We start from the raw sequence: 24,417 nt of genomic DNA, 5'->3' as shown, positions 1-24,417 counted from the left end.
TGTTTTTGGACAAGAGAGTATGTTTTATTTACACGTTATATCTTCAAGGCATCATCTGTGTAGGCAGACAGATTTCAAGGAGCCTGGATATAGCAGTGTGGTGAACCTGGAAATGAGTATAGAAATAGGGTGGCTGGATGAGTTTCCAGTACCAAGAGTTTAGATTTTGCCATGGTGGTGACCTTTTAATGAGTGCTGTAGATAGATCATATAACATGATTGCTAGCTGCAGTGGACTAATTCAAGAGGAGTTTAAAATGGAATAGGCAACATTTAAACTCTAATTAATTGCAAAAGAGCTTGTTCTGGACTCAGAGGGGATGCAGGGGGTCTTTGATACTGCTCCACTATTATTTCTTTTTCTTTCAGTATCCAGGATTTGCTAAAATTTAAGGAAGAGGTAACAAAGGAGCGAGACCATCTCTTGTCAGAGGTTGTGAAGTTACGTGAAAGTCTAACACACGCTACAGAGCAACAGCAGGAAACAGAGAGTGCAAAAACTGAGGCAGAGCAAACCATCACTCAGGTCTGTGCAGCTCACTGGGTTGCAAACGCAGGCTTTGTCCAGAACTGTTCCCCCACCTCTGCAGTTGAGAGCTGTGCTCTTCCCTGTCATTTTCCATTCCCCACCCTTTCAGGGCTGCTCAGCAAGGGGTCTGTCATCAGTGGTTGTCATGTTTTGCTTTCTTTCCCTCCTGTATTCTTTGCCAAGCTGCCTGTTATCTACTGACTTCTTCCTCAGCTCCCATATTCCCTGAATTTGGCTAGAGCCTCCCATATCCAAGTTAAAATTCCCTCTCGGTTTTGGCATGGCCCTCCTTGCACTGGGAACCTCCAGGTCTGCAAGACAGGAACGTCAAATGTAGGCCTGGAAATGCCCCTTTGTGTTACCAACTCCAGCCCCTTGCCTTCATAGCCAACCACATCACACGGTCCTTTTCATAAAAGGATCGGAGTACCTCTTCACACTACTTAGGAATTTTCCCTTGCCGCTCCAATTTGGAGCCTATTCTAGAGCTTCGCTCTGCTCCTGATCAGTTCTTTCCTATTCTAAATTTATTCATGGCCAACTGATACCTATTCGCTTTGGGACATTCTTGCTTTTATCTTAAGTTGCTCTTTTCCCTCCTTGGTGCTTACCCCCACTTAAGTATTTATGGAGAGCAATCCTATCCCCTTGAAGTTTATGTTTTGTAAGGCTGAACAAACTAAGCTCTTATAGTCCCTCGTGAGAGTTGCTGTTCATCCCCACAAATGATTTAATGGATAGATCTTCTGTCCCTGAGGGGTCACCAGCTTGGGTTTAGCTCTCTCTTCCTTCATATGGTAGTTGAACATGTATTGGGTTGGAGATCAGTGAGAGGATTATTTGGAAGTGAGAGAGCAAGAAGGCAGGAGGAAAGCGGGGTGGGAAACTGATATACAGAATGGGGAGATATAGTTGGAGAATGGGAGGGGAAAGAAAATGATACGAGTGCAGGGGTGGAGAGGGAGAGCAGGAGGGAGAGGCTAAAGACAGATGGCATCATCCTACTTGCAGTAGACCTTATTAGTCACAAACTGGAAAGCAGGCCTGGGCTACTGCTTGGCACAAGATGTAAGGCACTCAGGTTACCCATCTTGAGCAGAGAGTTGGGGCTGCAAAGCAGAGGAAAGGTCAGTATCTCTGCTGGTCTGAGGGAGCTGTGGAAGGGCATCCCTGCCACAGCAAAGGGAGATCAGTGAAACACCCATCAGACTTTACTGTCATTTAAATCTTCCCATGTAACTTTTAATGTTCCAGCATTTCCTGAGAAAGATCTTCTTGAGCTCTGAATCTTACAGAAGGTTTTACTCTTCATGCAGTCGACTCCCCATGTCTCCCAGCTCTCACCGTAGTTACATCCCACCCTGCAACACATCTTTACATTCTTCACACCCACCACCTTTTCAAGATCTCATTGAAGGGCTTGTCTGTTCTGGCCATCTTTCATCTACACAGTAGCTGTTAGAAACTAAAAGCAGTGTTTGTATGCTCCTAGACCATGCATTGCCATGGAGGAGCAGTGTCTGAGCTTGCATCAGATCTGAACTTGGAGCATTCAGCAGAGCTGCCGGGAACCATAGTGATGTTTGCAAGCATAACCTATGCACAGGAGAGAAGAATAGGTCAGATGTGGGATCTTCATGCAATGGCTGCAGCCCATGGGAAGGGGCGCTGCTGTCTACTATTGCAGATCCTTGTGCTGGGAGAGCACCGTGGTCTGTTAGAGGTTGGTGGGAAGGTGGTGACATGGGGGGCCATACAGATAGAAATGGACCATAGAGATAGAAGGGAGAAAAAGTGAAGCTGCAGCAAAAACCTTTAAAAATATGGTGTGCTTAAAATAGCACCAGATCTTTGGTTCACTGGCTGTCTTCACTGATCAATTTAACCATTAACTTTGATATGAAATTGTGGGCCACGTACTGTGCTTTTGTCCTCTCAAAAGCACAGCTAGTCAGGAAGGGCTCCATCCTCAGCTCTTTATTGTCATATCTAAGGGGAGCGGCAGTGGTGGCTCTCGGTAGCTTTTCTGTTGCTGTTTCCACTGAGCTAACTGTGCATACAGTTTAGAGCAGCCACAGGGCTTGTCTGCTCTATGCTGGTGAGAATGACCCCCTGTAAAACACCCCATCATAACCCTCCCCTGTCTCTTCATGGTCCTGACACACCCACCCATGAAGATCAGATACAACTAGAGCATTTACACAATGGGTTTTCCCTTTAAAATGTTATATAAAGAAGTAGTGTGTCAGAGCAGTTGTTAAAATGAATGTTAGCTTGATGGTCTGGTTTCCATCTCTTGCTTTACTCTGTGTGTAGCAAACGAGTTAAGAATACCTTCATGAGTGATTTACAGTAGGTGAATACCCTCGTAGCACAGCTCTGAGCCTGAGTTCATTTTTACATTGTGACCATAAACAGAATAGCAGCAAAATTACAAGCCCCCCTGCATCTCCACGAGACTGCGTTCTCATCTGGCCCCAGGGTTGAAATCATTGTGTTTGAGCTGCAGGACTCATTTAGTTAGGGCACCACATCTTTGGAACTTACTTCCTCTGTTGAGTCCATCAGCTCGCCCCGTCTGTGGCTTTTGGCACATGATGGTTGATACCGCAGAAAACCTTGCAATCAAATAAAAGAACTCGGTGGCTGCGTCTGCACGCAACGCTTCAAGTGTGGTAGCCTAATTCAACTGTGCATTAGCACAGTGGGAAAAACCCATGCTAATGCACTCATGCACAGTAGATTTAGTCTGCTATGCGTGAATGGCACACAAAGACTGTTCGTTTGCGCTAATGCGCAGTAGTGCCGATTACGGTACGTTAAGTTAGCACCTGTTATTTCAGGGCACTTACACACATGTGAGGAGCTTGCTCCTATGCACGGAAATTCAGCATGTCAGAGCAGGCTTAATTAATCGTAAATTGACTTGCTTGGGCAGCCTCATGCATCACATGTATCCGTGGCGCTGTGCACCTCCACGCTGAGAAAATATCAGTGGTGTGCTTTGAACTGCAACATATTCGATGCGCTTTAGTTCAAAGTGCGCCATTGCCATTTTCTCAGCTTGGAGGCCCACTGTGCTGCTGAGTACATGTGCTCCTGATGTGATGCTAGGTGCTTTTAATTAGCATGGCTCACTAATTAAAAGTGGCCAACACTACATTGGGAGCACGTGTAAAATGGCCCACAGATACTAAACTTAATGCGCCATAATTATAGCCCTGTAGATGCCCTCAGTTCCAAAAATGCTGATTTCTGTCCAGTCAGTAGGGGAGCAGATCTGACATATTCCATCACTTTTCCATAAAAGCCACACACTGCCACTAAAAGCTCAGCACAGTAACAGGAAACTGTATGCTGTTTGCCTACTTAACTGGCAGACAAAGCCCTAACAGTGCTCTCCCCACCCGTCATTATATGACTGCAGCTCCAGCAAGAAATCCAGATGCGTCAGAACGAGGCATCGCGGGAGTCTCGGAAGAAAGAGAAACTGGAGAAAGAGCTGAAACACCTCATATCCGACACAGACAGCAAGAACACTGAAATCAAGACGCTTCAGCAGCATGTGCAGAAGACCAGAGAGGAGCTCCTAAAATTGGAACAGCAGCTCAAGGAGCAGAAGGTACGGTTGGTTGTTCTGTTTCCTCTAACACGTGTGTGTGCACGCTCGCGCACGTGCACCCCCCCCCCCATTCTGTGTGTAAGGTTAGGTCTCAATACAGAGGAAATTAAGTTGTTCTTCTAGCATTTTCATAATAGGACTTGAGAATGCGGAGGTGATCTTTCCATCACTGGATGGATTATTATATCATCGGACATTTATTAACTAGAAGTCTCCGTTGGGTTTGCAATGTGTTGCGGAAAGGTATTGGCATGGGATTGTCACCGGTGCTCCAGGAAGCCTTTTGGTCATCAGACCAGGATGCTGTGTCTATGAACTATGTTCTGCTTCAGACGCTTGGGTGCATTAGATTGGTATACTCAGCTGAGCCTGAAGGAGGTAGGTTTCCAAATCCCTGTGCAATTTGATGGGATTAGAATTGGGTATCTTTGAAAATACCAGCCTGGGTGTCTAAATACTAATTTAAAGAGCAGCACATGACAGCACAGTTTTATTTTTTTATCTAATGAACATGCATCTTTTTCAGACTTTAAGGCCTTTGCTTTCCTGTCTGTTATGTGATGATGATAGTAGAACTCTTCTTGAAAAGGCAATAAGTAACGAGGAAACAGCAAAGAGCATGTGTGACCTAGTAGCCAGAACAGGAGACCAGCAATTTAGTATTCCCTACTCTGCCACTGCCTTGCTAGATGGTTCGGGGAAAGTCTCTTAGCGCCTGTTCCTCTCTTTCCCCATCTGTCTAACGGGAATACTGAACTTTACATCTCTCTCAAGTTTGCTCTGAAGTTTAGGTAATAATGGTTGTAAACATCCTTGGATAAACGTTGCAGTAGAAGTGCAGAGAATGGCCTTCATGATTCTTTATGTTGTTTTCAAGTCATTTTTCTGGGAAACTCCTAAAACAGTGTTTTGCAACTAGTTTGTATCTTTAGGTTTTCAGTCCATTTCCCCCAACTGAGATGCCTCCAGAGAAGCAATTTAAGCACATAACAAAAGAGAGTCAATAATCGTAAAGCAATGTTACCTTGAGGAAACTTTCTCAGGAGTTGCGTGTATCTTGCAAATTCATGGTTGCTTTCTTCCCTTAGGTCCCTAAATCAATGTGGGTAGAAGCCTGTGACAGTTACTTTGTTAATTCAGTATGCGGTATATATACCTCACATAAAGAAATGGAGGAAGATTTGACTCTTTCTCTGCACAAGACTGGGTTTGGTGCAGCCCACAATGCAGCTCCAGGACACACCAAATGTCATTCAGTTTTGTTAGCTAGGATATCCCCAACTCCAGCATGCTGTCTCCTGCCCTTCCATAATATAGTAAAACCCAGATCACTCATATTCACATCAGGTCACTGATTCAAGGGCACGGCTGTTTAAAGGTGTGTACAGAAGTGTTCAGTGAATGTTTTACAGCTCTGTAATTTAGAGCACTTCTTACAGCACTATGAAGTTTCAGTGCTCTGAAACATGACAGAAGTTCAGTGTTTGCGGGGGAGAGGCGTGGGGAGAGGGGGCTTTGAACCTCCCTCCAATTTTCAACTCTGGAAAGCGCTCCGCAGCTTCCTGGGGCTTTTTCACTGGTCAGAAACGTGACCAGCATACAGAAGTGATTAAAAGTGCCAAAGTGCTGTAAAATACAGCGCTTCAATTTTAATACCTCATCATTTAACAAGGGTTCATTTGAAGTGCCGTACCCATTTTTAAAGTGCTGTGAAGCCATGCGCTTCTGTTAAGTCACAGCAAGAAAGTGCTTTAAATGGTGAACAAAGCAACTTTTGTACACACCTTAAACACAGTTTCTACTTCTAAGGGCACCCATTTTTCAGTCCTGTGCAGCTTTTTGCTGTGGCTGTGTATACACCAGTTTGATTTACAAATCCTCATCTTTGTATAGGTTAAGGACCTATTCATTATCTCAGTTCTCCTGTATTGGCACCTCCTTGCTTTAAGCCCCTTCTAGGATTTTTCAGTTTGGGATGTAAGGAGACCACATGGGGCGGCACTTCATAGCACAGGTTGTTCGTTAGTCTGAGAGCAAGAGTCAGAGAACCACAGGAGCCGTCTGTGCCCTGCAGGCTGAGCAAACAATCTTGACTCTTTACTGAGTCAGAGACACTGCTCTCATCTTTATTCTGTGTTCCCACCATGCATTTGAGTAGGGCAATTCACCCCTCCCCTTTAGTTTTAAACAGCATGACTTTATATATTGACTTTATCAGTCTGTCACACATGGATGCTTGAATCCAAAAATACGATGACAGTTTTTTCCCCTCACTTATGAAGTAATGTCTGCCAAGGGAAGTCCCATCAAGCAGAAGAAAAGACTGGCAGTTCCAATATCAAAATATATGTTCTCCATATAAACCTTGAAACTGCTGTTCCGGGCTTTTGACTGAAGACAGATTAGAACGGGAAACGGTCGTGCCCTGATGTCAGCAAATTTTGCACTCAAGGAAATGTTATAGCCATATTAATGTGGGATTTGCTTGTGAAGATATAGAGCTCCCCTGGTCCTCAGCTGATTAAAGCTGCTTGAATCTCCTACTCATTTGTAATGATTACAGCGCGGCGTTGTTGTGGATGTGATGCCTGCCAAATGGCAAACAGGCATTAAAATATTTATCCACCACCTGTGAGGGAGACTTACAGAGCTCCCCCCAACACCAAAAAAAAAAAAAAAAGAGGCTGGCTGCAGTGTTCATTAGAAGTTGTCATTTCCCTTAGCCATTGAGCATTCGTCCTATTTCTGAGCACATTAGTCATTTTATCAGGGATAAAGTGGGGTATCTATCAAAGCAGGTCTTTCCCATCCCACCCTGGGGACGACTCAAGGTGCTGCCTATGTGCATATGTGCATGGCGTCGTCAGATTAAAAAGAATTAAATGGCTTGCTCTGTAATCTAACAGATCCTGAACGAGAGAGCTGCCAAAGAGCTGGAGCAGTTTCAGCTCAGAAACGCCAAACTCCAGCAAGAGAATGAGCAGCACAGCCTGGCCTTTGAACAGGTGATGCAGGAAAACCAGCAGAAAACAGTGGAGCTGAAAGTAAGTACTGGGCACTGTTTGGATCACTGTGGGGACTGGCATCTTGTCAGCGGTCCCAGGTGAAGCAGGGGTAACCCTGACCAGCACTGGGAAGGGGAGTCTAAGTGTTTCAAGAATAGAGTTGGCCATCCAGTTGTTCAGCCTTTCTTCTCCGTCAGCACTATGCAGCATCCAAGCATAGCGCTAGCTTGTGCCGTGCAGCTGGAGGAGCTGCCTGTCAGAAGGGACATTCAAGTAAGTGCCTGACTTCGTCTGGTCATTAAGGATGCCATAGTAATTTTCATACGGATAAAGTCTTTCTTAGACTGTCAAACCTGTGGGTGTAAAAAGCTTGTAAAAGCTGTGCCTCCCTTTACGGTTTTTGTAGTGATTAGCACACTCCAAGTGCTATCAGAAGCCAACAATAACTAGCAATAATAACCGTGCTCCAGCCAATTTCCAATACACTAAATCACCTCCTGCATATTTAAATGTACCCTTCAACATCAATTGGAGAAGCTCAGCACAAATAAATAAACTAGTGTTTACTTGCTGATACACACAGGTTTCTTGTGCTGTTAAATAGCTGTTTTCCCCATTCTAGATATGGCTGTATTTCACCGGTGAGGAAAGGGATCCTCAAAGTTTTTAAAGCCCTTTGAGAGCCTTTGGGAATAAAGAGCATTGTATAAGTATTAGATACTATTACTGTATGTCTGCTGGGCCATGTGTTTTGTATCCTGTGACATTGCTGCGGTTACAACATTGGTTACGTTAGAGAACAGGACAGAAAACCAATAGCTTATCAAGCTTTACTAAAGTACAACCAATTCCCTTGAATAAAAGAAGTCAGTTGCTGATAGAGAGCTTTTATTCAGCCGACCCTGCTGGTTAAAAACAATGAAAACAAACCACGAGCAGACATGTTAGAAGATCAGTGCTAATGAAACGGAAAGATCCTACCGTATTTTGGATCCACCATGAGATTGCAGTGTAGGAGTTTTGCTTTTCGGTTGTATAGCCAGGTACACTGGAAGGACATTTTTATTACCCATTAAAAAACCCCAAATGACTCTGTCCTCCAGGTTAGCCAGCATGATCATTATTTCCAGCAGTATCATCTTCGTGTAAAACTTTACAAGCAACACATTCAAATGGGAGGCAAGTACAGGACTCTAAGGAGTGAGGAGGGAGCGAGGAGGAGGATTTTAGTTTAACAGCCAGATCCTGATTTCAGTGAAAGTCAGTGGAGCTCATCACTATGTCAGATCATGCACAGCGTGGAAATGCTGGAAGATGCTGTCTGGTTGTTGCTTCTGCATATTGAGAAAGTACATCAGAGCCCTAGTCAGGGAGCAGGACCACACTGCTGGAAGCATTTTAATTGCATCCTAGTCCCATAGTATGCCAAACAGCTTCTGTGTTGGGTACCCGCAACTCCCAGTGAAGTACATCTTGTAAACCTGTTGCAGCTCAGTGTTGGTCAGTAGTAGTTGAGGGCAGTCAGTTCCTCACAGAGGTACTCGCACATCCCGATACTGGGCTTCCTAATAATGTCTGATTCTATACAAAACAGCGGTTGCTGACATGGATGGCTTAAAAATACAATGGTGATGCTGGAAGCGTTTGTATTCATTTCTCAGTAGTTGTAGGGACTATTTCTGTTGAATTAGGTAAGTTTGGTGACTAATGATTCTGGTATCCGGGTTGTAGCCATATTGGTCTAGAGGAAAAGGCAGTCAGGACTCAGTAGAGATGCTATCTTTTATTAGACCAACCAAATTTTTGCAGAAATATTTCTTTCATTGCAAGCTTTCGGGCACAAACGCCCTTCATCAGGCATCGGAGAACAGATCGTGAAAGTTCTCCTGGCTCGAAATGAAAGTTCATATTTCATAGGATTTCACAGAGGAGTCAATAGATGGAAAACTCCTCTGGGCAGGCAGTTCATAGCTGGTATGGAGCCTCTCACCTCCTGCGAGGACCTGTGATGATGCAGATTACCTTGAACTAATGATTAGTACCTGTAGCATTTCAGCCCAGAGTCTAGATCAGGCCAACAGTACGCTGCTTACAGCAGTTACCAGTGCCTTGTGTCGCAAAGGAAGGCGAAGCTGCTTGCATCGGGTCTGCTGAGCCCATTGTGTAGCGCCGCGCATGGGTTGCACTTGGGGATTCTTTATTGATCGTTTTATGCCCTGAACCATGAGATGTGATTACCCTTCTCATGGCCCTAGCTGGCTTTGTTTAAATTGTTTTTAATAACACTGCAATTATCCAATCTTTTTTCTAAATCCGCCCACGGTATTTCTCACTGTTACCTCTTGCCCCGCTGAATGCTGTAGATTACCCATCTGCTGAGGAAGACAGTGTTTCCTCTTTTTGGCTTCTAAACGAATTGCTCTTTGTTCCCCCTTCCTTGCCTCTTGCTACCACTCAGGTCAGAGAGGATGAGGTGGCTCAGATGCGTCACGAAATCTCCAAACTGTCCAAGGCAAGGGAAGTCATCCAGAGGAAACTGCGCGTTGCTGAGGAGCAAAAGGTTGAAGCAGAACACGAGAGGGATACCCTGAAAAATCAAATCTCCGGCTTAGAGAGAGGTAGGGACCTACACATGTCTTGGATCCACTTTGGTGAAGGTTAATTCAGTGCATGACTGTCACGGTCATGGCCTTTTGGTGCCCAGGGCGGGACCGTGGGAATGGGGGCTGGTGAGTTGCTTACTGAACTGACTTTATGCACAATACATGAATTCTTTTGTGTCACAAAATGAGGCCAGGTGTCTTTAATGTATGCATCTCCGTGACTATGAAAGCTGATGCTCCCTCTCATAGACTACAGCCAGGCCTTTTACTGGGAAGGAGGGCAAAACAAAAGAAGTGTTGCTGAGCATTGGAAAGCATGAGTATGGTAACAAATATCAATATAGCCCTTGGCAACTTCGAAAGTTTGTTCCATTTCCGCTCTCCTGAGCCCAAGCCTTCACAATATCACCTGGGCACTTATTTATTTTTCTGTTTTGGTTTAAGCTCATCTCTTTTTACTTTTTAAATGATCCTGTCTTCTTTACATGTAGATGAAAGGCTAATCTGGATCTGTTTTCAGGTGGAAGTAACTCCGTGGAAAGAAGTAGAGCTGCACTCTTTAACAGCAGGACTGGATTTAGCCCCGATTGACTGGTACAGCTTTGAAGTCTTAGGCCAACATTTTCACAGGTGATGAGTGCGTTTACATGCCCTCACTTTTGGGTGCTCAGTTGGAGGCTTCTTAGACAGACTGGACTGCTCAGCACTGTCTGAAAATCCAGTTCCTTTATGTTGCCTCAGATTGGGTGCCTGAAAATGGAGGTTCCCAATGTGACCAGTCATTCTTGGAAATGTTGCTCTAAATCTCAGTCATAAGTGCCAAAATCTCATGCATGTTCCTATTTGGATAATATTAAATAACTCTTTTTATACATTGTTGAGGTGGTGTAATAGCTGTGATGGTCCAGGAAAAAATCCTTCTCTCTCTCTTTTTTTTTTTTTTGCAACTTCCACTGCCCTATCTCTTTATTTTTCTAGCTGTAGAAGTCAACCTCAGGGTTTTTAATGTTTTTATCTTCCCTTTAGAGTTGGAGGTTGCTAAAAAGCAGGCAGAGACTGATAAGAAAGCTATAGATGAGCTTGTAAGAGAAAGGGACATATTAAACAAGGTAAGCTTGCACCCGTAACTTTGGTAAACAAATAACTTGCCTTGAGAATGAGATGTCTGTAGCTTAAACCATGCAGAGAACTGGCAATACAAGGAGAAGATGATGAATAATGGCCATCAAGCTTTTTCTAAGCAGCTGCTTACACTCTGTTTTTTTTTTCTGTGAATTGAAACAGCATTATTACCTGCAAACACAAAAGGGACTTCTAAGTATTAGCATATAAAACAGCAGGGAGTTCAAAAGAGTTAAGTGCTTTTGCCTTTATTGCAAACCTGTTATTTGGTATTCTAAGGAGGTGATTACATCTCTGCTTTTTATATTGACACCATATAAAGTTTAATGTTAATCTAGGCAAATTAAAGCTGTGCTAGTAAAAATAAAACCACACCAGTGTGTTCACTTGTCCTATATTTGCATGTCAGGCTTATGTTTTTTTAACTCCAACCTTTCCTGCCTCCTTTGTGATCCGTTTGTTGCACTGACCATTTTTCATGTGTCCGCAATTCTCATATTATATGAAAATAGCTTGTGTTAATGGTAAATTAACCAGAGATTGGTAAACGTGACTCTAAGAGGTGATTCTTGAAATTCTTGTTCAATTTACAAGTTAAATTTGGCAACCAGAGAATGAAATTGGAGGGTGTTGGGGTCCATGGCAACTTCCCTGGCTTTTTCTGGTATGATTTTAAGCCAGGAGTTGTTCCACTGCCTTCACTGAGTCACTTCATAAGCAGCAGTCCTTCTATAATGCAGAATTAATATTCCAGCTTCCATAGCAAATGTAGAAAAAGTGCTTCTGCATCCTTTAGTGACTCTGCCTGAGTCCTGGAGAAATTCTCCTGTTTTTGGGATTGGCTGGCCTAATTCAACAAAGTGACTCGAGGGAGTCTGTAACCCACTGCTGCAGAGGCTAATGTTTGCCCTGGTAGGTACAGTACAACTTTCTGAGTTGCTAAGATCTCTGCCTTGGGATTCTCTTTGTAGAACTTGCTTAAAGCTGCCAGTGCCACACAAAAGCAGCTGAACCTGGTGAAGCTCCATGAACAGTCCAAGAGAAACTTGGAAGAAGAAATCCAGAACTACAAGGATGAGGCTCAGAAGCAGAGGAAGATTATCTACCAGCTGGAGAAGGAGAGAGACCGCTATATCAATGAAGCTAGTGAGCTCACCCAGAAGGTGTGGAAGCGTTCGTCTGCATGCACGGTTCCTTTTTCTCTGTCATATAGAGAATTATAGAGTCATAGAGAAGTCGGGCTGGAAGGGACCTCCAGTTGTCATCTTGTCCAACCTTCTGCCTTAGGTAGGATCATCCCTATCCAAATCATCCTATAAAATCCATGACCTACACTCTACACAAGACTGCCATTAACCCTGAAACAATATAGACCTAATGCCCTAACCTGCCACAGGTAAAGCAGGGGTCCCATGACAGCCAATGCCTTGCTGCTGTGACATGTTGTCGATATATGCTCTCTGTCTTTTACTTTCAAAATTGGAAAGACGTGTATTCCCTTCCTGACTTTTTAGTTGCAGCTAATAGGTGCGTCCTATCAGTGGTCTTCAGAGAATATCTGGTGGGTCGCAGTGAAGGCTGGTCATTGCACTCAGCACCACTTTATATGTTAGTGCTGTATTTTAGGCTAGCGCCATCTACTTTCTCCCTGTTCCCCCATGCATTTGAGAATGCTTCCAGCCATGTTTGTCTTCTGTTAACTTTTCCTCATTTTATTCAGCTGTGCTTTGCCAGCATGTCCTGGGGAGCATAGGACTGAGCATGCCCTCCCCATCAAGTCCACTGCAGGGTTGGATGTTCACTAACGAGTCCACTTCATGCTCATCTCCAGTGCCTACTCTTTGTCTTCAGGAGGCCTGAGGGTGGGCACCAGGGATGAATCTGGAGTCGCCCCAGTATCAGGCTCCCAAGGCCAGAGTGCGTCAATAGATCTGGGTGTGTAGGGCACGCTCAACCCTGTTCCCTCTGGTCCTGTTCTCTCATCTGCTGATGTGGCTGAGACAGGCCCAAGGTGCACCAGTTCCAAGTGGGAGGTCTAGTGAATGTGCCCTTGGTGAGACTCGAGGTCAGGTGTCCTGTTGGGATCTGGTTGTGCATCTACTGCGTATCTCTCACCAGCTCTGGCTCAGAGCTTGAGACTTAAATCTGGGTTTCAAACCTTGTTCTCCTATATTTGTTACACTGAAACCATGGGGTTGACCTTTTTATATTTAATTATATGTCAGGGTGCAAACAGATGGTAGTTTTATGCTAGTATAACATACATCCATTTGCTTACCCATGTAAAATGGAGGGTGAGGGGTTTGGTTTAAGGCTGAATTAGTCCTGACTTCCAAATCAACCGAGCCGAGCTCAGTTGTTCAAGTCTGCATGGCTCTACCACTGGGCAAGTCTCCTCTCTCCCAGGCCCATCAGCTTGGAACTTTAGATACTCCCGAAATCCATGGCAGGCATCTTATGTGCAGGCCCCCAGCCCAAGGACGTTGAAGTTTGGATGCCTCCTAGTCATGCTTGCTCCTAGCTAAAAGGGGGAAAGCACAAACACAGTCCTCCATTACCACAAAATTGTGCAGTCAAGTTTCCTGCATTTGGGAAACTCCTAAGGGTCACGCTGCCCAGAGTGCAATGGACAGGTCTCATCCTGGGAAAACCTGTTGATCGTGGTATTGGTGCAACCCATCAAAGTACGCTGGCGTTTGAAGCAGTGGAATAGAAAGAGAGAAACAATCGGCTCTCCTAGGTTGTTGCCTGGATTAGGCCTTACCATTTAGTGAAGGAGTGCTGATAATAACCTGTTTGCATTGAGCAAAGGCTGCCTTGGGAGCAAAGGCTTCAGCTGTGGACACACAACACATACACTAGTATAACTTGCACTGGTATATTGTTACTCCTGACTGCCTGAGAGGTAACTTTATCTTGAAGTGGATGTGGGGCTGTATGCCCTGTGCCCCTTCCACCCATGTACTTATACTGGAGTGCGTTGTGTGTCCACACTCTTACTCTTGCATGGCTTTGTTTAATCTTCAGAGGACCCACTCCTGCAAGCTAACAGCACCCAAGAAATCTGCTGGGAGCTGAGGATGCTTGGCATCCTCTGAGGGGCTCAGCACCACACAGGATTGGACCCTTTACTTGTAAAATCACCTCTGAACATCTGAATGCAGCCCAGCCTATTATACCTATGTTGTTTCAGTGCATCTCTGCAGACACTCTGCAGAGAAACACTGCAGAAGCATTTGTGTTGTATTCATTGCCTCGTATTAAGTGCAGCCCTATTTCTGAAGGTGTACTTAGGAGCATGATTGTAACATGTTCCATTAATTGCTGAAGATCACATTGAAGAGCTCTCCAAGAAGCTCATTGATTTACTGGGAAGCTAGCTTCAAGCTGTTTCAACTTGCAAGTTATTTGCTGCCTTCTCACTTTATAATTACCTTTTATAGCTTTGTGCGTCCAGTGGCTTCATATCTTTGAATGATACATGCCCCCTTGTCTGGCTGACCTTGTATCATTTCTCAGGAATAATGTTCCTTTTAAGTGAGATCTGTCTTCGTTCCAAAGTCATATTTTACATCATCCCCTTCCCCTCTCATTGCATCTAGTAGGAGAGGTAGGAGGAAAGTATGGCTAAGCAGCAAGTCATAGCAGTAACAATGGCCAGGCTCTGGCTTTAGGACCATTCATTTCTGCTCAATTTTTATATTTAGGGTGAAAATACCGTAAGTTTGTTGGGAGGGGGGAAGAGTGTATGGGATTGACTCTGGAGATCTTTGGGTACTGATGCAAATTACTTGTAAGCCTTGACATTTTTTAAGTCCCTACCCCAACACCTCCCTGCCTGGCATAGCACGGTGGGAGGGGAAGTCCATGCATTTCTTCGACCCTCTCCCAAATGTCCCTCAACCACCTTCCAAACCCCTACATTTCCCCACTCTCAGAGCCTGGCAGTTATGCCTGGCAAAGCCTGATTAAAGGGGTGTTGTTCTCACTGTGGTGGAGCCTCAGAAAATAGGATCTGGCTCTAGGGCTGTTTGTGTAGGGGGCCCTGCACTGTGCCTGCCATTTTCCTGGGGATTTTTTTTTTTTTTTACTTATTTGATTTACTGAGGGACAAATCCTGACTCAGTCTGTAGCTACAAAGGCACTTACTACTCCAGGACCCATGCTGGTCTGTTTTACAAGTTGCACAGGTTGCTCAGACCAGCACGCAGGCAGTCCCCGTGTCCAGCTACTCCTTGGTTTTTAAGGGCAGAGCCGAGAAAGATCGGAAGCGAGACTGGTGCATGCAACGATGCATAGACCCATTGCCTGTGCTTGTCTGCAAAGGAATCTGTGGAGCTGTGGCAGCTGAGGGAAAACCATCACACTGCTTGGAGAGGAAGCTTCTTTCCCCATAGGATTTCCTTGTGGCCTCCCACAGCTCTGTCATCCCCTTGCATCAGCCATTAGAAATAGCCTAGGGAATTAGAAATCGCCATTGGAAATAGCCTGGGAATAGGCTCCCAATGTGGTGCACCCTCAGAATGATGGCACAGCACCTGTGCTCTCTAGGACCTTAGCAGCTTGCCCAGCTGATGCCCAATATCTTTCAGATCCCCTGCTCATTGCCAGGCCAGATCCCCTTGCTGTGCCACTGACCCTAAGGCAGGGCCATTCATTCAAGGTGCGGTATTCCTGTTTCAAAGCCATTTCCTATGAAATCTATCTTGCTGGGGTGATCTGATCCCAGCTGACTTCCTGTCCCTTGGGCAGGGGGCTGGACCTGATGATCTCGGGAGGTCCCTTCCAACCGTAATATCTATGAATCTGTGAAACCTATTAGCAAGCAGTTGGATTAATATCATCGTTAGAGCAGTATCCAGGCTGACGAAGGGTTGTTTTAGAGTGAAAAGTTTCCATAGACTCACTGTTGGGATCATTGGGCTTGATTCTTTGCTCCTTTTTCTTTTTTAGACCATCCATTGATTTCAGTGGCATTACTTTTGCTTGACAGGAGCGAGAGAGTGAGAATTGGGCCCGTTTCCCACGTAGCCTGTAGTAGTTTCTTCCCAATGTGAGTGGAGTGCTTCTTCCATGAAAAAAGAGGCTTTTATCACCTGAAGCTGAATTACTGGCACCTCTGCTCCCTTTTGCAGCTTCAGATGTGGAAAAGCACACCGTTGATTAAGCCCTTCAGTCTCGCTTGTCATTGCTCCCTCCTCGTGCTGAACTAGAGGCCATGGAAACAGATCCTCTGAAGTGTTGGTTTTCCAAAAGCCCATCATGAGTTTGACATCACATTCAGGGAAATTCACAACTCTATTTCCTTTTTAATATGCTTTGTCTGTAAGATGCCCGATGCTGTGATGCTATAGACCTTTAAGACCTTTATAGACCTTTAAGTCTTCTTGAGACCTCACAGTGGTTAGGTGGAGTGTGGATCCAGTGTAGCCCTCTTAGACAGGTTAACTGAGCTGAGCTAATTAGGAAGTAAATAATAGCTAAATTTACACACAAGAAGGCAAGGTCATAGAAGAAAGCTGTCTAAAGCGGTCTGATATTTTATGCTAAGAGGTGGCCACTTTGTGCCCAGCCCTGACAAGTGCCAGATGCTTTCAACCCAGTTAGAAGGTGGGGGCTTAGCCCCTTAGAAATTGGTCTCTGGGCTACATCACACATGCCTTTTCTGTATTTCTGACGGGGAGATGTTTGAGGTTCATCGTTTCAGAAGCAGCACTGTCAGCATTAAAACCACTGACACCAACTTGGGAAACTTAATCCCAAAGTTTATTGGACTTGCATCGCCTCAGGTCGGAGCAGGAAGGTGACAGATGCAATGACCTACTTTTGCATCTTGCTTCAGCCTTGCTGGTCACCAGACTATGCTGTAGATTTAAAACATGCCTTATTGATTTTTTTCCCCTCACTCTTATTACTATTGGCAGCTTGTTTTAAAAGAAAAAAAGAGGCAGGAGCAGATTATAAACTGGGACTCTGCTTTCATATCGCGTTGTAAGCGGTTTCTGGGCTCCTCAGCAGTCGGCTCCAAATGTGCCGGCAGTCCATCCCCACTGCTGTAATAAAACTTTCTATATTTAGATATGCACTGTCTCCAGAGCTGGTTGGAAGGATCTGATAGAATAATCAATTAATTAAGCTCTTGCCCCATAGCTAGCCCCGTAAAGACCTCCCGACATGCTCACCCTGCTCTAACATTTACAGAGGGGATGACTATGCTGACAACAAACTCTGCTGCTATTGAATATGTGCTCAGACATGCTTGGATTATTTTTTCCTTTGACTTCACATGAATATAAATTCCACTTGAGCTTGAACTACTGTCTTCAAGGAAGGGAGACGCAACTGGTGGGTGTGAATTGTAGTTAGAAATTGCCATGTATTCCCGCTATGAAGCTACATTTTCCTTGTTGTTTTTATACCCCTTGATCTTTGTGCTGTCATTGAGGATGGGGTTCTTGTCTCCGCTTGCACGACAAAGCTGGAAGCAGATGTTCCTAGCGTGCGCGCTTCCCCCTCTTCATTCTCCTTCCGTACAATATTTGGTGCATCCTTGCTGGATAACCACACAGCTCTGCTTGCTTTTGCTGATCTTTTGTAAAGCTTTTGCTAGCAAGTGGAAGGGGCTGGTTTTACTTAATGCATCATTAAAAAGCCCAGCCAAAATCATCAGGCAAATCACGTTTGCTGTCGCTTCTATTCTGTGGGATTTGCTATTCCCATTGCAGTGATGTGCTGCCAACCTTTAAAAAAAATAATAATTAAAAATGAGTTTAAAAAAAAATTCTTACAAAAAGTCACTTTCTACCTCCATTGTAAGTGGGTGTGATCTTCCTTGGGCAAAATCTGTCCCGCTCCTACAAAACCCATCCACTCCCATCCCTTTCAGTCCAGCAGACTTCCCTGTTTCCGGCCAATCACAGATGCTCCTATGGGCAGTTTCCTGCCTGCCCATTTACAGCAAGTGTAAATACAGTTTATTGGTTTCCCTATTATTGTAATCACCCATAAAAAATTGGGATTGTATTAATTCCAAAAACGTATTGTTCTATATCTAGTTGTAAGTTGTTGGAACATATCACACACTTTCTTTCTGTTTGCTAGATAGGTGATGAATGACCATAAATAACTTAGTAGTTTTCCTCTGACCTCTGCTTTGTCTTAGTCTTTTAAACCTGTTTATTGTCAGGGCTCTCGATAGTTTGTTTTTTATTCTCCCGTCTTAAAGCACTTGTGTGTTTTTATGCATTCTTCTTTGATATCTGAGCCAAAGCCCTGGCATCATGTAAAAATCACATTTTCCCCTAAATCCGCACCCTAGAAAGGTTAAATTTCCCATTTGGACTGAGCTGATGGTGACTGTAGCCACAATTTTCTTATTACAGGGATTTGCAGCTGTCATCCAAGATAAAAATCACAAAATTTTATCCCACCCTAATAGTCTTGGGAAGGCAGCTTAATCTTGTTCATTTCCTACTTTCCACTCCAGGTCCTCCAGCACATGGAAGATATCAAAGTGCGGGAAATGCAGATCTTTGACTACAAGAAGAAGATAGCAGAGGCCGAGACCAAATTAAAACAGCAGCAGAACCTGTATGAAGCAGTGAGATCAGACAGGAACCTGTACAGTAAAAATCTGATTGAAGCTCAGGTACAAGACTACATTTCCCCCCCAGGATTTTTACTTTTTTTTAAACTTAGCTTTTTCTGAAGTGAGAGTTAGAGAAAGGAATTTGCGTGGGTGATTTATACGCACAAGTGCATGCATGATGGCAGTTTGTTAGGTGGCCATTGCGTTATCCTGACATTTGGATTGGGAAATGGAATTTATTGTCCTCGTATAGCAATATTTCACTGCTCCATAAAGACCCTGGCATACTGGTGACACATTCATGTCACTCCTTGTCTTTCCCCTGCCTCCACACTTCTCTGCCCTCTGCTAAGTTTGGTCGGCACATGCAGCAGACATGACATAATGAGAATGACATCCCTTTCCCTGCTTCCTACGTACACACGCTGCTGTGACTCATGGATCAGAAAGCTGTAACAGAAGAAACCCTTTCAAGGTGAAGTAGCAATTTTCTGGCAGACTTTAACATTTCCATCTAGGCTGGAAGTTTTGGGAAGCGTGACAATTCAAATTCCTCCCAGCCACGCTTTTCCCTGCATGTCTCCTGAGCAGTATGAGAAAAGATGCAAACCACTTATTTAAAAATATACTGCATTATTCTTCAGTAATGGCTGAAATGCTGGGGGGATCCCGGGGTATGCTTCAGGGATGTGAGCAAGGACTAGAGCCTGGGGTCCTTTGAGAGAACAAGGAGATACATGATAAACCTAGAGACTAGGGTGTAAATTGACAATCTGACTCAAGGAAGGGGTGCAGTGCAGGTATACTATCCCAGGAGGGATGCACCGTGCCTAGGGGCTTCTGAGTCTTGCATGCCTCCCCATTTAGTCTGGAGAGGAGTAAGTGACACTGTCAAATAGCTTATATGCTCCCTCTGTGCATCCTATGAGCTATTCCGGCTACCTCTGATTAGTGGTGGAGCTAGGGCTCCTGTCATTCCTAAACTTTTTCTTCCTGCACAAAGTTTCAGACTCACTGCCCCAGCTTCCCTCTGCATGTGGAGTTACAGTGGGAAGTGGGAGTGGAGGCCCTGCCTGCTCTTCCCTGCTTCCCTCCATGGGCAGGTAAGGGCTGTGCTATCATAGCTCACAGCAACAGGTGAAACACAAGTTAAATTGGATGATGGACGTCTATGTGTGTAAAGTGTCCACAGGAATAAGGATGGTGCATGGTGAGAACCCAAAATGACTTTCCTTTTTTTAACTTTTTAAAGATATGATAAAAACTTGTCACCCAAGTTCCTTACCCACTTCTAGAGAACTGGCAGCTATGACCTGAGATAGGCTAATGCATTCAATTCTTCTGCTCAGTAGGGAAGAGGCCTCACCATATTCTGTGTATATATACAGTCCTTGCAGGGGTCTCTGCAGGATACTGCCTACTACAGAGGCCATTTGCTTACCCCTTGCAGATTATTTGAGGTATAACTTGTGTTGAATGAAATATTCTGTGTCAGATGACAGCTACTGTGAGAGTGTCCTTTTGGTTATAATGACACCACTGGACTGTGTGCAGCAATAAAAAAAAATACTCATTCATAGTTCAGTAGCAAGCCAGCCAGCCATGAAAGAAAAAAATTGGCTTGTCTTAAAAATTATGCAAAATTCTCATTCTCTTGGGGAGTAAAATAAATTGGCAAAAACTTGTTTAGATAGAGCAAAGCTGGCTGCAGGTATTTTTGGATTGCTTAATAAGAAAAGGTCCCCCGTTAGCCTGCCCTGCCCACATTACTTGTGGTCTCCAGGGCGTCGTAATCTCCAGCTCAGTAAAATCTCCTAGAAACGGATTTCTTGGCTGGGTTTCAGCAGGACATATTTGCAAGCATGCTTTCAGCTTCAGGGTCCTTTCCAGCCTCGGGAACTCATGTGTTTATTTAAATATGCAGGCTCAGATTCTTGTCTTCTGCAAATAATGTTGAGGCCTCTCTGTCCTCTCCCATTTAACAGAGCAGAGATGCATTTGGGTGTGGGCCTGAGATCCAGATTTTAAAATACCTGGCCTCTTTCCAGAGTATTGCAGAGATTTATGGGCTGTCTAGCAGACTTTGCATTTCATTTATTCCTGTTATGTTCTTATAACAAAAACTTTATGTGTGTGCACACGGGCAGTCTCAGTGACATCATTATTACAGTCTTCTCTGGCTTATTTGATTAATAAGTACCAGAGCTCCGAATAGGGAGTTTTGTGGATATAAAGCATGTTCCCAACTTCCCCAGAACACACCCTGCTTCATGTATCTGCCAAACATGCATGGCATCCACTGGTCTTTCCAGCCATTTATGACTCTAACGTGTGCTTGTCAGTGTTATTTCTGAAGGGTACCGTGACTCGTCACCTTCAGTCTCACGTGATTAATTCTGTCCTTGCCAGAAAACCAGCCGGAGCTCAGAGTTGGAGGACTTGTATGTTAACTAAAATCTTATTGCAGGAGGCACGCCTCTACCAAGTGAATTCACACGCAGCGAATCTACTGGTCTTTCATTCTCTGCCATGATTCATACCATCACTATTGGTCACAAAACAAGAAAGGTGTGAAAACAGAGGGACAGGATCAGAATTGGGATAATAACTTAGATCACCTGTTTGGGCTTACGGTGTTTCCAGTGCTCTAAATAAATAGCTTATTCTTCTCACTGTTAAATCTCATTATTATTGTCAATGTTCCTTTTCATTGTCTGCTTACTGCAAAGCCAGGCTAACATAAACAGCAGATTGTCATTTTTAATGCTGTAGCTTTTCTTCTGTAACATTAAAAGAAATCTCAGGAAGATGGGGATCTCATTAAGGATCATCTCCTCTCAAGCACGGTGGCTGTATTTCCTGTCCCAGTGTTCCTTGAATTACTGTGTGCAACATTGCTTTATTTTCTTTTAACCCTGTTTGTGAAGAGTTATGGGGTTTTTTTTTGGGTCCCATTAGGACGAGATCACAGAAATGAAGAAAAAGCTCAAGATTATGACCCATCAAGTGGATCAGCTGAAGGAGGAGATCACGACCAAAGAAGCTGCTCTTGTGAAAGTGCACCTGGAGCACCAGCGGATAGAAAAGGAGAAGGAGTCTTTGAAGGTAAGAGTTATGACTGGTAGGAGGCCCTCCAGCATTTGCTTTGAAGAAGAGGACATAGTTTCAAAGATTGGGTGATGATCACTCTGCTGTATTCTTAAAGGACTACTCTGTACCTGAAGCCCAAGCTCTCAGCTGCCTTAACCGTCATTATTTACACAAGTCTTTATGAATTGGATAGAAGAGGAGTAGGTCCTTTTATTCCTCCATGCCTACAACTAGATTCATCAAATTCCATAATCTCTTTTCCTCTCAAAACCCCATCATTGTTTCTACAAGCTCTTGTTTGCTTGCACAAACACAAGCTTTTGTTGCCGCAATGACCGCACCAACCTTTTTTAATATTGACCCATTGAATTCCTGTTTTGATTGCCTTTAACTTCTCTGTCCATAGCTTTCAGTGCTAACACAGTGCTAGTGCTTTTCACAGCCCTGTCGTGTTGTGTGACCCGCAAACACAAGCCTGCTGAGTACAGGGCAGTTTCTTATGTGTTGTCTTCTCAGAAAGACACTTACTTTCCTATTGTGTATGATATAAAGCAGGAAAACCTGTGTTAAATCACAGGGAAGTGGAGCTCTGAGCTCTGGTTCTTTTACTCAGCACTGACTGAACCCCCGCCTGCCTCTGACCGTATGACGTACTAAATGTGCATTGATAGCTTAACCCAATTTGCTTCTCTCTTCCAAGATTGTAAAGGGTTGGTGTGTCCATAGCAGGTCATTTTTATCTCTTCACTTAGCACCAGAAAAACCCCCCTATCCCCTGCCACTTTTCACAAGGCTTTCTTTTTTTGTCAATTTATTGCTATGCTCCAATGACTCCTTACATTTCCAGCCACTGTCAGCACATTGCGGATATGACAGAACGTCAATAGAGCTTTGTAAAGAGGTGATGAATTCGAGTTCCTCTACCTGATCTGTCTCCAAGTTGTTATGACAGGGATGGAGAAGTCAAACACTGCCTCATTTTCCATGTGCTGCCTTCTGCCTTAACTAGTCCCCAAACCTGTCTTGTCATCTCAGAGCCATCTTCCATCAATTTGACAATCCCCCTGATTGCTGCACTGTTTTACCCACTCAATTATTTACTAGCTAGTGTGTCCCTGAACTGACATCATATTAGTGAGTGGCTTCAGGGCATTGTGGTCTTTCACCTGATTGTCTCTGCTGCAAGCAAGGGTAAAGAACTGAGAGGGCTGACTGGCACAGGCACAAAAGAGCCCAATTATTCCTGTAGCACAATGACTTCAATTTGTCCTGCTTGCACTAATATGAAGGAAGCAGGCTGTTTCTGAGAAATCACTTTAAATTTAATTGTGTAACATGGGCAACTTAGACTCGCTCAAGTGCTTTTCTTCAAGTACTGGGTTTATGCTTGGTACAACCAACATAGATGGCTTACCCAGAGATATTTTACACGTATGCACCCATGCTGTGTATCTGACACCTAGAAGAGCCTTAACGATGTACAGCTTCTCTGGAGGGTCCATACAAAGAGCGGGTGCTGAGTTTCCTAGCACCCCCGGGGCTGATCCCAGGCAGAAATCCCAGCAGAGTAGCTTTCTGTGGTGTTACAGCATGTTGTCTCCAGCCTCAGATGGAGATCGGTTCTCACAAAATTCCCTCTCCTGAACACTTCAGCACCTAACCATGTGTTGGTTTGAATCGGTGCCAAATCTTGGCAAAAGTTCAAGACAGTTTTTAATTCCTGCAAAAATGGGTTCTCCCTTTTCTAATATTCTGGGTAAGAACCTCATTTGTCTTCCAAGGCACTGTGCTAAACCCATTGAGGGATCCTGCCCTTTAAACTACAGGCAACATAGCTAGACGTGTATCCTATACTCGTATTTTTCTGTCCAAAAAGTCCCAGAACTGTCACTATTGAAACCACTAATCCCAAACAGACTCCTGCAGGAGTTTGGAGGGTCCCTGTGTGCCTAGCAGTGGTTAGATTCATTACTGTACTTGGCAACCCAGATTTATATGTACTCAATGCACTCCAGTGTGGGGATTTGTTTATGTCGGTGTTTGCTGCCAATGTGTAATGCCACATCTTGTTTACAACTTATATCTTCTGTGACATAAGGGGAATGCAGAAGTTTGCTGTGTTAAAAAAAATAGCATGCTGCAGTGCCAAACGCGCGAACAGTTTTACATTTGTAGACAGCTTTTACAGACTGTTGATTGTATTTTAATATACAGTGGCTTACGTTTTTGTTCCACTGATGGATGCAGATGAGCATCCTGCGCTGAGTAACAGAGATATGAATGTTACACGTAAAAGTTTTATTAAAGGAAACAAGAGCAGAACAAGGTGTTTCACTATGATGATGGAATTGTTGTTCTGTCGTCTTAAATTATTGCTTTCACCTAGTCTGACGCTCTTTCTCAAGAGGCAACTTGAGCATCTCCATTTACTGCGATCAGATCTTTGCCAAAGTTTTTCTTTTTCTAGTGTGCTGGCTTAGAAGCTTTTGAACCTGCATAAGCAGATCTTCAGACAGCTCTGCTATGCTGTAACTAATTGCCTAGAAATGCTAGAAATCTCTTTCATAATCTGGCAGGATTTTATTGCCTTTTTTCTGGGTCCAAGTGTTGAATTTTACTGTGCAAGCCAATGAGATGTGAGGAGCTGATCAAGTCACAGATGTAGAGCAGGTGGATGGCATGTAAGTTCTCTCTACATAGCTCTGTAATGGCATATCACTCCATTTATTATTATTTATTGTTATTTAGCTTAGGATGATACAGTGGTCACAGAGCAAGGAGAAATATATTCACAATTTTATGTCCAAATTTTGCAGCCGCTGATTGCCTGAGGTGTTGTGTTGTGCAGATCCAGTGGA

At 44.1% G+C, this 24,417-nt stretch overlaps 1 protein-coding gene across 1 annotated transcript in view; it reads left to right on the top strand.

The window, feature by feature from the left end:
* CFAP58 (cilia and flagella associated protein 58) overlaps positions 1-24,417 on the top strand; it is a 75,152-nt gene that overhangs the window by 8,357 nt on the left and 42,378 nt on the right. Inside the window, exons 4-11 of the mRNA XM_019556288.1 lie at positions 370-526; positions 3,957-4,151; positions 7,058-7,195; positions 9,615-9,774; positions 10,786-10,868; positions 11,853-12,044; positions 18,368-18,529; positions 21,428-21,574. Coding sequence (XP_019411833.1) covers positions 370-526; positions 3,957-4,151; positions 7,058-7,195; positions 9,615-9,774; positions 10,786-10,868; positions 11,853-12,044; positions 18,368-18,529; positions 21,428-21,574 — 1,234 coding nt within the window. The remainder of the gene's footprint in view (positions 1-369; positions 527-3,956; positions 4,152-7,057; positions 7,196-9,614; positions 9,775-10,785; positions 10,869-11,852; positions 12,045-18,367; positions 18,530-21,427; positions 21,575-24,417) is intronic.

This window comes from Crocodylus porosus, unplaced genomic scaffold (assembly GCF_001723895.1).
Source record: "Crocodylus porosus isolate Cpor-Errol unplaced genomic scaffold, CroPor_comp1, whole genome shotgun sequence".
Taxonomy (NCBI): Eukaryota; Metazoa; Chordata; order Crocodylia; family Crocodylidae; genus Crocodylus; species Crocodylus porosus.
Note: the sequence above shows the minus strand (reverse complement) of the source record. Positions and strands in the feature narration are given on the sequence as shown.